The 13,924-nt window shown below is 39.5% G+C and overlaps 2 protein-coding genes across 3 annotated transcripts in view; one reads left to right on the top strand and one right to left on the bottom strand.

The window, feature by feature from the left end:
• LOC122988434 (cyclin-dependent kinase-like 5) overlaps positions 1-2,355 on the bottom strand; it is a 41,295-nt gene extending 38,940 nt beyond the window's left edge. Inside the window, exon 1 of the mRNA XM_044360716.1 lies at positions 2,220-2,355. The gene's annotated coding sequence lies outside the window, so the exon portion shown is untranslated. The remainder of the gene's footprint in view (positions 1-2,219) is intronic.
• LOC122988435 (sex comb on midleg-like protein 2) lies at positions 1,323-12,964 on the top strand. 2 transcript variants are annotated; one of them, XM_044360720.1, is made up of 15 exons: positions 1,323-1,463; positions 3,290-3,429; positions 3,955-4,029; positions 4,427-4,497; positions 4,982-5,216; positions 6,008-6,096; positions 6,197-6,440; positions 8,671-8,936; positions 9,058-9,151; positions 9,293-9,496; positions 9,678-9,839; positions 10,461-10,589; positions 11,484-11,696; positions 11,923-12,083; positions 12,298-12,964. In XM_044360720.1, the coding sequence occupies exons 2-15, from the start codon at positions 3,408-3,410 to the stop codon at positions 12,421-12,423; spliced, it is 2,091 nt and encodes a 696-aa protein (XP_044216655.1). In that variant the 5' UTR covers positions 1,323-1,463; positions 3,290-3,407; the 3' UTR covers positions 12,424-12,964. The 2 variants fall into 2 exon arrangements, with proteins under 2 accessions (XP_044216655.1, XP_044216654.1); XM_044360719.1 differs by having other exon boundaries at positions 1,324-1,463; positions 11,481-11,696.
• The last annotated feature ends 960 nt before the right edge of the window (positions 12,965-13,924 follow it).

Genomic DNA, 13,924 nt, shown 5'->3' with positions numbered 1-13,924 from the left:
ATATTTTGTCTGTAACATTTTAATTGGTAAGTTAACTAATATCAGTCAGATAAATGTATGCTAGTGGAGAACAAACTGTATTTCCCTCTGAATTGTATTGAACTAAAAGTAGCAAAAATGGAAAGCAAAGAACCTTAAATTTGTACTCGAATAAAATACTTGAGTTACATTCATCTGAATCACTGCTGAAGATTTTGGCATACCAACTACTTTGGTGCTTTCCCTTAGTCTCAGTGGAACTGAAAGAGCTACCAACGGCAAATTGCAAGTATTTTAAATGGGACACAGATATTAGTACCCTCATTACGTATTTATCATAGCCATGTGCTATTATACAGTGTTTACATAGTTGCTGACTGCTTCAGAAGTGTTCCTGTGTGCTGGACTCTGTTTTATAATTATACCTGGGGACTCACCATTTATGTTGACATAGTTAGACTCTTCTAGACTTTATTGGAAGCGTGGGCGGGGGAATACACAGGGTCTGAAACTGACATGGGACAGTGATTCTGAGTCATGTTCTGCTTTTTGCTTAATATGATGACTCATTACTCCCTATTTTAATCGAGAATGCACTGGAACTTTTTTCACACATACCCTTTACAAATTGTCAAACTGTCATAAAAATTAAGTTTGTATTTATTATAGTTTAGTTTGGCACCAGTATTTTTGCCTGAACTTGCTTTAATTTAGTCCCCCCCCCCCCCCCCCCCCAAATATCTTATTAATCATTGTTAAACCCTGAATTCTTCAAATATTAAAATCTGATTTTTAGATTTAATATTAAATATCTAATTATCTGTTTTGTATTTTATTATTCAATACATTAATAATGATATTTAAATTTCAGGTGTACAAAAATATTAAATATGAAACACGTTCTTCTATTTAATACAATTTATTTATTTATTTTGTACTCTATTATTGTACCCCACTGGGTGACATCATTCAGTGGTAGTTTTTCTTCCACACATTAGAATATTGTCCTTAGTTGTTCATTCAAATTGGTACGAGTGGAAAGAGTCCCACTTATAATATTGAAATTTAGTTAACATCTTTTTTAAAACATTCACTGCCAATTTGTGAGCAGTTTTGAACCACAGCAGGAGATGCATGAGAAAGGTACCGTGTAAAGACGAGACAAAATGAAGATGGGTAACTTGTGCTATTTTTTAGAATCCCAAATTACAGGCAGAATGTCCCAGAAAGCTGATTGGATAAACCGAGTAAACCGTTTTCTGATTGGCTGTAAGTGTGACTATCAGGAGAATTTATTGGCCTTACTGAACTGCACGTCCAGCCCATCTCTCTTCTTCGCTTGTCGTTGCCCTCCGTACATCACTATCTTTGGCATATATTACATGCGTGTAAGCATACACTACAAGGGTGAAAAAAATGGCAGCTGACGAATAGAGAAAAGTGTGTGGATCTTCACTCGATTTATCCAGAGAAACACGGCACCTGTAAGTTTATTCTTCACAGTAAAATGATATTTAGTTTAGGAAGAATGTCAGTTGAAGCCACACGACCTGGGTTATGTGTAAATCCTCCTTGATAATATGGAAAGACACTGCTTTCAGTGGGGTAACGTTAACGCGAAGGTTAGCCAACCCAGTTATTAGCCAGCAGCAGTAACTAGCAAATCAGGCAGTCCCAGTTGTCAACATTGGGCCCAGACTATTACCTGGAACTGTACGGCGTTAATGTTAGACGTCATACAGCATCCGAGAGCAAATATGTAGTTATTAAAATGACAAAATATGCTTTAACTCTATCTAGAAAGTAAATTAATACCTATCTCGGGTATTTCGCTAACCCAAAGCTAACGCTAGCTGTTACCAGTCAACACAAACGCTAGATGTGAAGTGACACAATCAGCTAACAGTTAACATCGATAGGTAGAGTTGGTGAGAAAAAATATTAGGAAGTGGTGCTATTAATGTTTTCACAGATAACCTATATAAAATATACGTATTATAGGTAATAACCAGCTTTCTAAATGAAACGTTAACATTATTTTGGGCTCACAGAGCGGTAACGTATTAGCTTCATTAAGCTATTCAAAATGGCTCATTTACCGTCAACGTTAATGGGTTAGTTAGTTAACAGACGCTTTTACTGTCAACGGTCAGTTGACGTAAATGACACGCAGTCATGTTTTGTTCGTTATACACCCCTAGAGGTGTGGGACAGCTGTTTTTTTTTTTCTTTTTTCTTACTAAACTCGGTAATAATTCTCCAGAACCTCGATCATTACGTTCACAAGTGAATGTAGTTGTAGCAGTGTTTCCCTGAAAACGGGTAATGCGGCGGAATGTACACAACGTGAAATACATTGTCACATGGGCTGTCCCCAGCAACCTATACCACAGGCCTGTCGTTATAGTGTGAAAACCTGTTAAAACTCTCCAAAAAAAAAAGCCCTTCCTGTCTCTGTGGGAGTGTCCATGACTGGAATACCACATCAATAAGAGGTTCTTTTTCTTCAGAAAATCAACAGAAGATAGTTAACACAAGTAATGACATGTTACAGTATGGTAACATCTGTATTGTAATTTGAAATCTACTCATTTATGCTGTCAACATCTTCTGTTTTTGGAGTAAATGAAAACAATTTTGATATTTAAGTAATTTATTAAGAAAATTTAACAAATATTCACTGTTTCCAGCTGCTCAAATAGAACTGAAATGATTAGTTTGTTTGTTAATCAGCAACTATTTTGACAATCAAATAATCATTTTAGTCCTTTTTTTAAGTGAAAATGCCGTAAAATTCACTGGTTCGACCCTCAAATGAGATGTTTCTTGGTTTTCTTAGTCTGCTATCATAGGGTTTGGACTTCTGATCAGACAAAACAGACAAAACAAAGTGTTTGAACATGTCATCTTGGACATTAGGACACTGTGGTGAACATTTCAAAATTTTATGTCACAAATGATTGGAATCAAAAAGACTAATCGCTAACGAAATGTAATGAAAAGTTTAGTTGCAGACCAACTCTCAAATGTCAGAATTTGCTGCTTTCTTTGTTTCAAATCATGGTAAATTGAATATCTGAGTGTTGGACTGTTGGTTGGAAAAACACAAGCAATTTTTTAAAGTTCTGGAAAATAGGGACAATTTGTAGACTAAGCAATATAATATAATAATTGGAGAAAAGTCATATGTGTATAATTTTGAGGCCCTTGTATTTCATATTGTAGGCTGATGAATGAACTGATGAATCTCTTTGGAATTATTGTGTGTGCTGCATTTCACAGGAATTATTTTCACCCTTGATATTTTTAGGACAAAACTTCACAGGCACAGAGGCATACTGGGTCAACATCCTGCGTCTTGATTGTCATCATTTACGTGTCACCATTGGTTGTCAGCGTCAAACTGTCACCATTGGTCATCAGTCACCATGGGGAAAACTCCGCTAAAAGGCAAGCATACGTCACTTGACTATGTTTGATAAAGACGGTGTTCGGTGGTTATATTGGCTCTGAATAAAAAAGATTTGTACTTTGTAACTAAGGTGTCAGCTGAATCTCTGTAAAGCACACCTGTAGCAATCAAATCATCAATATGCCATTTCTTCCAATTTAGTCTTATTTCAAGACCCTGCAAACCCACACAGGTGTTTCACTTACTGTCTGATTAGACCTTTGTTCAGGTTGAAGTTGGGTGGAGCTTCACAGAAAATTATGTGATGTCATCAAAATGTATGTAACGATGATAAAAGTGTGTGCATTCCCACACAGTTTTGAGGTGAGCTATAATCAAGTACAATAAGTGAAAACACCTGTGTGGGTATACATATTTCATTCAGTGTATGACATTAACGCCCTCAGAAATCCATATTTATTACCAGTGTTTAGACTCTTATTTCATATTAATACATGTATATTGTTTGTTACAATCTTGGAAGTAGTTTAATTACATACATTTTTTTTCCCCATCATTTTTAGATCAGAAAGATGGCAAAAAAGAGAAACCAGGAAGGACAGTTCCACCAACAGGTACAACTCCTGCAACAACTAAAGGTGAACCTTTTTAAAAATTGTATTTGATCATTTAATTGATATTTATTATCCAGACTGAACATTGTACTACTATTAATGGTGTTCACCGTGATTTATGACTTTCCCTTGGATTAGACTTAGCTGTTTGTGGTGTTTACATTATTGTAGTTTTTTTACCATTTAAATTACAAGCCATTGTTTTGAGAGCCAAATTCTACCACCTTTCTAAAGTTTGCTCTGCATGCTAACTTCAAAATTCATTGACAGATTAATATTGTATCATACTGCTCAAGCGTTTTAACTGGATTTTATGTAATCTTTTATGTAAAAATAGTATAATAATAGGTTGCATTTAACAGCAGTCAGAAGTGCAAGAACAGAAGTGCAAATGTTTCACTATTTTTGGATTTCTCTTTAGATGCTTTCAGCTGGGAAGAATATCTAAAAGAAACGTCAGCTACACCAGCTCCACCAAGCTGTTTTCGTCAGGTATGTGCTCCTGGATTCATTAAATATTCACCAGGGATCATTTGCATGAAGATAGACCTTGTCTAGAGTCATATTACAAACTGAATTGGGATGTTTTGTCATCATGGTTGATAACAGTTAGCAAATTAGAGAAGCCTGCAGTTGCAGTTAAAGTTGTGCTTTAAGTCCAAGGTTACCTGGGTAACCGTTGGTCTGCAAGTTGCTGCTAGGAGTGATTAACTAACTGGTTTTGTTCAACCACAAAGGTTGTGTATTTATGGCTTTGAATGCAAACCCACCCTCCCCAAAGTATACAGCTGCACAGAAGCATACTCTCTTTTGTCCTGCACTACTAGTAACTCACAAAATGCCAAATACCATAACACATATTTTGCAGTTAGGTGACATTATTTAAATTTGGCTGATGGTATGTGTTGCATGTTTGCAGTGTATTTGCGCAATTCTTACAACACTGGTGTTTATGGCATTGTTCTAATGTCTACAGGCTAGAGTCCCACCCTCCAATGACTTCAAGGTGGGAATGAAGCTTGAAGCCCATGACCCGAGGAATTCCACCTCAGTCTGCATTGCCACAGTAATGGGCTTAACTGGGGTTCGTCTGCGTCTCCGTCTGGATGGGAGTGACAACAGCAATGACTTCTGGAGGCTTGTAGACTCCTCTGACATCCAGCCTATTGGCACCTGTGAGAAGAATGGAGATATGCTGCAGCCACCGCTGGGTAAGAAAACAAGGGGAGATGTGATGGTAGCACATAGTTGAGACATTAAAGAAAAAAATCTCAGTCTTGACAGCTGAATTGTGACTCTCCACAATACAGAACCAATGATTGACCATGGCAGATTTTTTTTTTCATTCCATGCACTACACCACCATGACAGGTTTATAAAAGCTCAGCAATAATAAAAGAAGATATGGCAGACGGATAAAATTGAACTGAAAATAATTGTTTGACCATGATGTAAGAAGCATTGCGTAGATGGGGAAGTGAAAGAAACTTCCCTACAGGCAGGAATGAACATCATCATTATTATTACTATCATCATTGTTTGTATTCTTTGAAAGAACGTAAAGGTAACAGAAGTTGGAAGAAATGTTTTGTGAACTGCTGGTATATGTAATCCATGTATCTGGAATCATCAGCAGAGCAAGATAATAAAGCTGCACACATACAGTAGATGTGAGCGTACATCGAAATATTTAACTGGTAATTTTTGTAATAAAATAAGACTTTCAAAGTTCCACAACACCCTCCATCCACACTTTCATCCATTGTCTATACTGTTTAACCAGTTTAGGGTCAATCACATAAACGTAGAGTTCACCAAACCTGCACCTCACAAACAAATTATACTAATAATGTCTGATATAAAAGGAATACTAGAAATTACTCACCATGCACAGCAGCACATGGTGTGTTAATACTACCCAACACTGTAGATTTCCAAATTGTTGTGGTCTAAATTAGATAACGTCATTTTTGTTATTACATTTTTTAATTCTCTCCTCCAGGATTTCGGATGAATGCCTCCTCATGGCCCATGTTTCTGCTGAGAACCTTAAATGGAGCAGAGATGGCACCAGCAACAGCCTTTAAAAAGGTATGTATGGCTTTAAAAATCACAGAGATTATGGGACCGTTTTGTCGGCAGCGTATGTACTTAAAAGTTGTTACAATGGGGATATTACACTTACTTTCAGGAACCGCAGAGGCCCCCCCAGAACAACTTTAAACCAGGCATGAAGCTGGAGGCCGTGGACAAGAAGAACCCATACCTCATCTGCCCCGCCACCATCGGAGAAGTGAAGGGCGATGAAGTGTTCATCATGTTTGATGGGTGGCGCGGTGCCTTCGATTACTGGTGCAAGTTCGAATCCCGGGACATCTTCCCTGTGGGCTGGTGCTCCCTCACTAAACACAGCCTCCAGCCACCAGGCAACAGTGGTGAGTGTACCCTCTAGGTGGCAGCACGAGTTTGATTCAACGAGGTTTGAGGCAGATGCGGTTGTTTGTAATCAATGTTTCCATGTTACTCATTTAGTTACAGTCAGGAAATTGCACCCACAGCTAAATAAATATAAACACAATTAACATTAATGATCTGGTCTTGTTGCTTAGTCTGGCAGAGTAAACTATACACAGCCTAATCTTTAACAGGTGTTGGACACACAGTAAAAGAAAGCACTAATTCTGCTTCTTGATCTTTGTGTGATTGAGGAGTTTCTGTATTTGATGGGGAACAATCATAGATTTACAGTGTATCTGAATTAATTATGTAATGTGGTGGTCTAAAAGGTTAGGCGCAGGTTCTTGATGATTTAGCATCTCAGGAAAAGGCCTCAGTGAACTTTATAAATTCCTAAAAATTATATGGGAGTCAGCATTTTTATTTAAATCAAGAAAAGTCAGTAGAGATCATCTGTAGACATTCTCCTGCTGAGAACTAAAACACAAGTGTCAGAAATCGGTATACAGAATAAATTGATCACATTCAATATTGTTATCCATCTTTTTCCTATTTTCCTAGCTCAGTAACACTTTTGTTAGCTCTTTTCCATGTTGTGCCTTCTCACACACTCTGAATAAATCAAATAAATAAATAGAATAAATAGAAAATAAAGGTTTCTTCCCTACAGTGGCTGCACCTCTGAAGAAAGTGGGGTTGCCTAGTAACAAGTTCAACGTGGTGGTTTTCAACATAGTCGTCTTGATAAACTGGGGCTACATTCAGAAGCAGGAGCGTCATGAGCATTAAACAGTCACAGGAGACGTACTGTGTACTGCATGTGGATCTCTGCAGATGATCTACGGAGTCCTGTTGGTGTGTTTGTGTGCGTCTCTGTTGGGGTGGGAGATGAAACGGGCAGAATTACAAGAGGGAGGGATGAGAGAGGAGGATTTATGTTCTTCACATCACACCTGTTTACATGGAAAAATGATGTTTACATAAAAGCTGCTCAGTCCAGCTTCACCACGTCTGTGTGTAAGACTCTAGATGAAGATGAGATTATAAACTACATAACACATGAAAAGCTTACAAACAGCTGCGGCCACAACCTGTTTATAAAAACCTTTAAAAACCATATTTTAACCTGCTAACGTAGGAGCTCTGATACAACCCGTAAAAGGTTGGGAGGTGTTATGAAGAAAGACACACACAGAGCCCACACATCCTCTCTCTAACATCCTCGTCTTTGTATTCCTCCCCCATCTGATGCTGATCAGTCTGCCTCCCCCGGCTCCTCTGTCACAGTGGGCTTAGTTTTGAGCTTGTTCTTCGATTCGGAGGAAGATTTATTATTTGGTTCTCTATGCGTGGGTTTTGTTGGGAAATCATGAGTGCACAACGAAACTGAGAAACATTTACTAGCTGAGTAAATGGGCTGTGGCTTTGAGATATTTCTTTCAGCACGGTTAGTTCTACTTTTAGCTAGCAGAAAAAGGCGTTGTAGTTCTTTAAAAGTAGACAGCGCTGTTAAAACAAGGAAGCTTGGCTATCAGTAGTACAGGCCTTGGTGCTGACCAGTGGTTGTTGTAATATGACTAAAATACTGCCGTCCGTTACTGTATGTCCTAAATTAGAGCACTTCCCCTGTGCTTTTTTTTCAGTAATGAGATGCTCCTGTTCAAACCCAGATTGGCATCAGACCATTACTCTGCTTTGACTCTAATTGTAGCTACCAACAGCAGCACAGCACACTGTATTGGTCACTGGGTGATGACATGCAATTGATCTCTCTAATTAGCCAGGATAGACTCTACAGAGATGGGACAAGTTTTTCTAAACTGCTCTACATGTCAGCATAGTCAATCCAAAGACAGTTACATCTGTGGGACCAACATGTTTCTTTTTTTATACCCATGTCTGTGTTTTTCTGTGTTTTTAGCACTAGGACCATTAACGATCCTTTTGTCATATTCAATGTGATGTCATATTAAGTATTTGCACTGTTGTCAAGGAACCATTTTCATTAACTTAAATGACTCTATTGTGTTTCCTTGAATTCTGTACAACTAGAGTGTCTGTTTATGTGGCGTCTCTATTACCTTGTGTCGCTTCAGCAGAATCCATTTATTGTCTCTTAAGCGTTACATTTTTGTTTGTTGGATTGTCTTATGGATTTCTAGGGTGATAGATCAGGTTTTGATAGCTGTGTTGTATGCTTTATTACAGTCACCCTGCCAAAGAACCCGCAGATTCTCTCAGCGTCACCCTCCAAGCCCAGCCGACGCTCCCTGCAGTCCCCCTACAGACTCCCCAACCCTCTGCCCCTCCTGCCTGTCAGGAAGGGGGTAAGAGGCCGTCGGCCCAAGAGTGAGACCATCGCTCTGCTCAAAGCCGTGGCAGAGGCAGCAGCTGCCCAAAACGGAGCCGTACCTGAAAGCACACCACTTGTACCCCAACCCCACAAAAAGAGAGGCCCCAAACCTGGAAGCAAGGTGAGACCCTGCTGCACTGATTTTTCTAAACACAGATGTATTTAAACATCAGAATCGTTCTGGATTAATTCATTTGTGTGTGTTAAAAAGTACCTCTGCAAATTGAACATGTGTTTCTCAGAGAAAGCCTAAGATTCTCCAAAGCACAGCACATCTGCCGAGCATCCAGGTTCCACAAGAAAGCCCTCCGAGCCTCAACTCAGTGGTTTCAACAGGTGAGGATTTATGGTGGTTTGCCTTTTGCAGTTAGCTATCACATTTTCTGCATTAAATTAGAGCTACCATTAGAATATCTAATCTGTTCACTGTTTTGTGTGTGTGTGTGTGTGTGTGTGTGTGTTTGTGTGTCGTTCCAGTGTGTGTGTACGTGAATAAGCATGGAAACTGCGGTCCCCACCTGGACAGGAAACAGATGCAGCATCTGCCAGACCACTTTGGCCCTGGGCCAGTGAACGCTGTGCTGCAGCAGGTGGTCCAGTCATGTATAGACTGCGCATACCAGCCTAAAGTCCTGCTGGGTGCTCTGCAGACTCATTCAGGAGGAGGAGAGGTCGTCAGAGGTAGCAACACATAAACAGTACCAGTTATTCTAGGTTGCGCTGTTATTGGTTGTATCTTACCTCCATCATAATAATGAAATACTTCTATTTGAAAGAGTGGCTCGTTAAATTGTTGTACAAGTGGCCAATTTTTGTGGCAGATGATTGATAGAGTGATGACACATGTCGTTCTTCATCCCAGTGAGAACAGATGGAGGAGTTCGTGTGGTCAAACTACCATCAGCCTCTAGTGCTTCCTTTGTGCTACGCTTCTTGGAGACAATGTGTCGTCACCTGCAATGCGACAACCTGTTCAGCAGCCAGCCGTTCAGTCATTACACGGCCTACGACAGGAACAAGTCAGGTAAACACTGTGCATTCCGTTAGAAGTGGTATGTCAGGAAGAGAGGGGGGGGGAACTGTTGGATCATAGTTCTTGGACTGAATTCATATTGCAACTTTATCCAAAGCGCTTTACAGTTTGCTTCTCATTCACACAAGCGAGCAGTTTAGAAATAGAGGAGCCAGTGATTGAACTGCCAACCTTGTTATTAGTCGACAGCTTGCTCTACCTTCTGAGCCATAACTGCCACCCCTCATAATAAATTACCACTGAGACAAAAACTGGGAAGTAAAAAGATGTCTTTGTGCCATTGAAATGTTACAATAGAAAAGTATAAAAATTCCAACCAATATCCTAATGAAAAATCTGAAACAACAGAAGATCAACTCTGTTTTCAATCTTCTTATTTGACCTGTGCAGAATAATTTTCAGATTTATTGTTTATTTCTAACTGTACTTAATAAGCTCAGTCATCTCTAATCATCACATGTAGACTGTAGCCATGGAGCTTTGGTTTTATCTTAATTGAACATCTTTTTGTTAGTTATATTTTAATAACAATATATTTAAAGAACAAATCTTCCCCTGCTTACTGTTTCATCTTGGTAATGTCCTAAAAGTTCCATTGTTGTCATGTTGCAGTGAAAGAAGAAGCACTGGACGCTCCATCCCTGGTTCGGAGTAGTAAACGAAGTCTCTCTGGGGTCTCTCCAACATACGCAGCCCCTCTGTCTCCTAAACATTTACGTGCTGAAGCCCACCCTTCAGAAGGTACAGCTCACCTCGCAGATGTTTGTACTGTGACACACTTTCTTCTGTAATATTTCACTTCCCTCCTTACTTTTGTTTAGTGCTTAATTATCAGAGGAATAACTGCAAACTGAGGAGTTTTCATTTGTAAGACTTATCTTTGTGTACAGGAGAGTTTAGGACTAATGTCTATGTCCAGACAAACACATAATCTAGTGACACATTGTCAAAGATCTCCATCACAGAAACCTTACTAATTTTGATTTACCTCGTGCTTCCAATCAGGTAAAGAAAACCTTTACAAAACATTACACAATGCCTGTAGCCTTAATACACACATTTGTGTTGTGTTACCCGCCACACGCCTTACATTTGGATCTCTTTTGCTGCATCCATTAGTGAGGCTGCCTCTATGTATTTTACAAACAAGATTAAAAACACATTTTTTTTCTCTACCTCAAGCCCTTTGGCTGGTGTAAAAGTTGTGTTGTGTAATATGCTAAGTATTTTATTCCTCAGTATACTGCATTGTCTATTCTGCATGTGTATACAATCAACTGAACCGATTGCTCAGTGTTATTGTCAACATTGGTTTTAATGGAGCGGTGATTCTATAATGAGTAGTGTATGTAGCTGGTTTAGTCACTTTAATTGCAGCTGTATAGTAATAAGCAGGAATGCAGGGATATGCAGTGTTTGCTTATTTATTACATGCATCATCCTGCTTGATGGAGGACTACTCTTCTTCATGTTGATGTTTGTTGCTCCACTTGGATGAATCTTCTGTTTATGATCACTTTCACCATCATGTATATTTATTTGCATATTGTCTCAAAGGTTAATCAAAGTGTGTTATTATAGAAGTATTTAAAGAACAACCTTTTAATGTCTGTTGTGTTTTTCTCTCTCCAGCAGAGACCCTGCCTCACGAAGAGAACGGCCTAATAAAGGAGCAGCGCTACATGGACTCGGCCTCCAACTCCATGACCCCTCGACCCCAAACAGTGCGGAGTTCCTCAGAGTACCACCCCCAGGCCAGCAGCCTTTACCATCCCGGTACACCCATGCGCCGCCATTCCTCTAATCCCGCAGAGCTCAGCTCCACACAACCGCTCAGACGAGTTGAAGGTACAGTAAGAATCTGTGGAGGTAGATCACTGCCTGCTCACATTTTACACAATTTACTCCAGAAAACCTCCAGTTCTTTCTAAACATGCAGTCTCTTCATCTGACAGAAAAATGCTGACAAAAAGACCAGTCAGATTTTTGTTTGTTTTTTTTTACTATAGAGAACATACAGTAACAGTGACTGTCGCGGTTTATGTTCATTGTGTCTGCTCTGCTTTGGCTGCAGCCAGCTCCACCACAGGTCCTGAGGCTGTAGCATCTGACCGGGAGAGTCTGCGGCTGCCCAGTAAAAACCCCTCCTCCTGGTCCATTGAAGAGGTGATGCAGTTTGTGAGGGATGCTGACCCCACAGCATTAGCCCCACATGCAGAACTATTCAGAAAACATGTAAGTTCACTTTTATTATTTTAAAAAAGAACTAACCACCAACAGTGATGTCCAATTCTCAATTTCTATTGCTAAATTGAGCTGAAAAGGGCAAAAAGTTTTTAATCATGTCCGCCATATAATATACAGTGTATTATTAGCTTTGGCTACTGTAGATCATTTGGCTCTCTGCATGTTTACTTGATGTAATGAATCCCATGTTTTGTTTCCACAGGAGATTGATGGAAAAGCCCTGATGCTTCTACGGAGCGACATGATCATGAAGTACATGGGTCTAAAGTTAGGGCCCGCGCTGAAGTTATGCCATCACATAGAGAGGCTGAAACAAGGCAAACTGTAAGAGGAGCCCCAAGCAGCCCCGTCCCTGCCGGACCCATGAGCAATAAGCCCTGAGAGGACCAGCGTTTGGACACTGCTCGGCGCATGACACCACACGACTCATGGGGCATGCAGGGGCTACAAGTTACTCTTAACTCTAGACTCCACCTTGAGGGACTCAATAGATGTTACAAGCTCATCATGACTTCCAGAGTGGAGAAGTGTGCCGTGCATTGCTGACACATTACCTCATCCCCTCATCAGTGAACAAAAAGCTGTTCAAGTCTAATAGACGCCATTGACTCTATGAAATCCCAAAGGAAAATAATCCCTGTAGTGTTTACATTGCATAGCACATGTGCACACGTGGACACATTTTTTTTACTGAGATGAAATCTTTTGATCCTGGTTTTGGATCCCCAAAGATGGAGAATGTTTCTTCTTATATAATGTTTTTAGCATTGTTGAATTTCCAGTTAATAAGGAAGAGTTGATATACTAAAAAAAAGAAAGGAAAAAAAAAAAAAAAGAATCCATCAGATGTTCTTCCCCATGCTCTCGAACAGAATTTGGATGCTCTCTGGTTTGTGCTGTTGTATAGTTGTTTTCACTTTTTGTTTATTCACGTGTATGCCTCAAGTATGGGTATATCTGCCTGCCCGAAGAATGCCTGTCAATGCATTCCATGTCTTTCACACAATGCTAGACACAAGTTTTCATTTGCTTCAACACAATTGTATCATGTTGTATTCTTATTTTTTTCTAACCAAACCTCACCTTTTCCTCGAGTGTCCTGCAGAATCATCAGACGTGCGCTGCGGCACGCTGGATGACAATGATGTGATGTATTATTGTGTCTCAGCTGACACTCCTACTGGTCTCCATGCAGTTCTTATCAACGTTAAACCGTTTGTATCCCAAGCTCTGAGTCAACAGACGGATTGTTAAGGAAGTGCAAATATGACATTTCTAAGGGCTTTCTTTCTATTTAGTCATTTTAGTCATAATCATTTTAAGCTCGTCAGTCGGCCTGTGACCTCAGTGTTGACACCTTTGACCGTTACAATCACTGTTAGCAATGAAAACAGATATGTACAGTTTTATGGGTTTAACCATGAATATCAGCGACAGAATGTACATTTTGTAGAAACTTAATATTTTAAGGAAATCATATACATAAGTTAGAAATGTGAAGATAAAAGGGGGATGGGGATGTGGTGAATATTTCACAGTGGATTCCATTCTGCTTTTTAATACTTAATGCAGCGCTTTTTAGTTGAAATACTCCCAGTAATAGACTTTGCCTTGCTTTACCTATGACATTTCTCAGGTTAATGTGGTCTTTGTTAGTATAAGCTTTTGTAGCATACTGTTTATAATATACTTAACAGAATTTTCCTGTTACTCCCTTTTCTGATTTAAAATGACTCGTGCCATATGATATTCAACACAGGATCGAAGTGCTGTCGGTTTCCCTCTCGCATCTTCTTAAAAAGTACTTGAAATATTTGTGTTGCAAAAAG

Source organism: Thunnus albacares, chromosome 9, assembly GCF_914725855.1.
Source record: "Thunnus albacares chromosome 9, fThuAlb1.1, whole genome shotgun sequence".
Classification (NCBI taxonomy): Eukaryota; Metazoa; Chordata; class Actinopteri; order Scombriformes; family Scombridae; genus Thunnus; species Thunnus albacares.
This window is presented reverse-complemented; position numbering and strand designations above follow the sequence as displayed.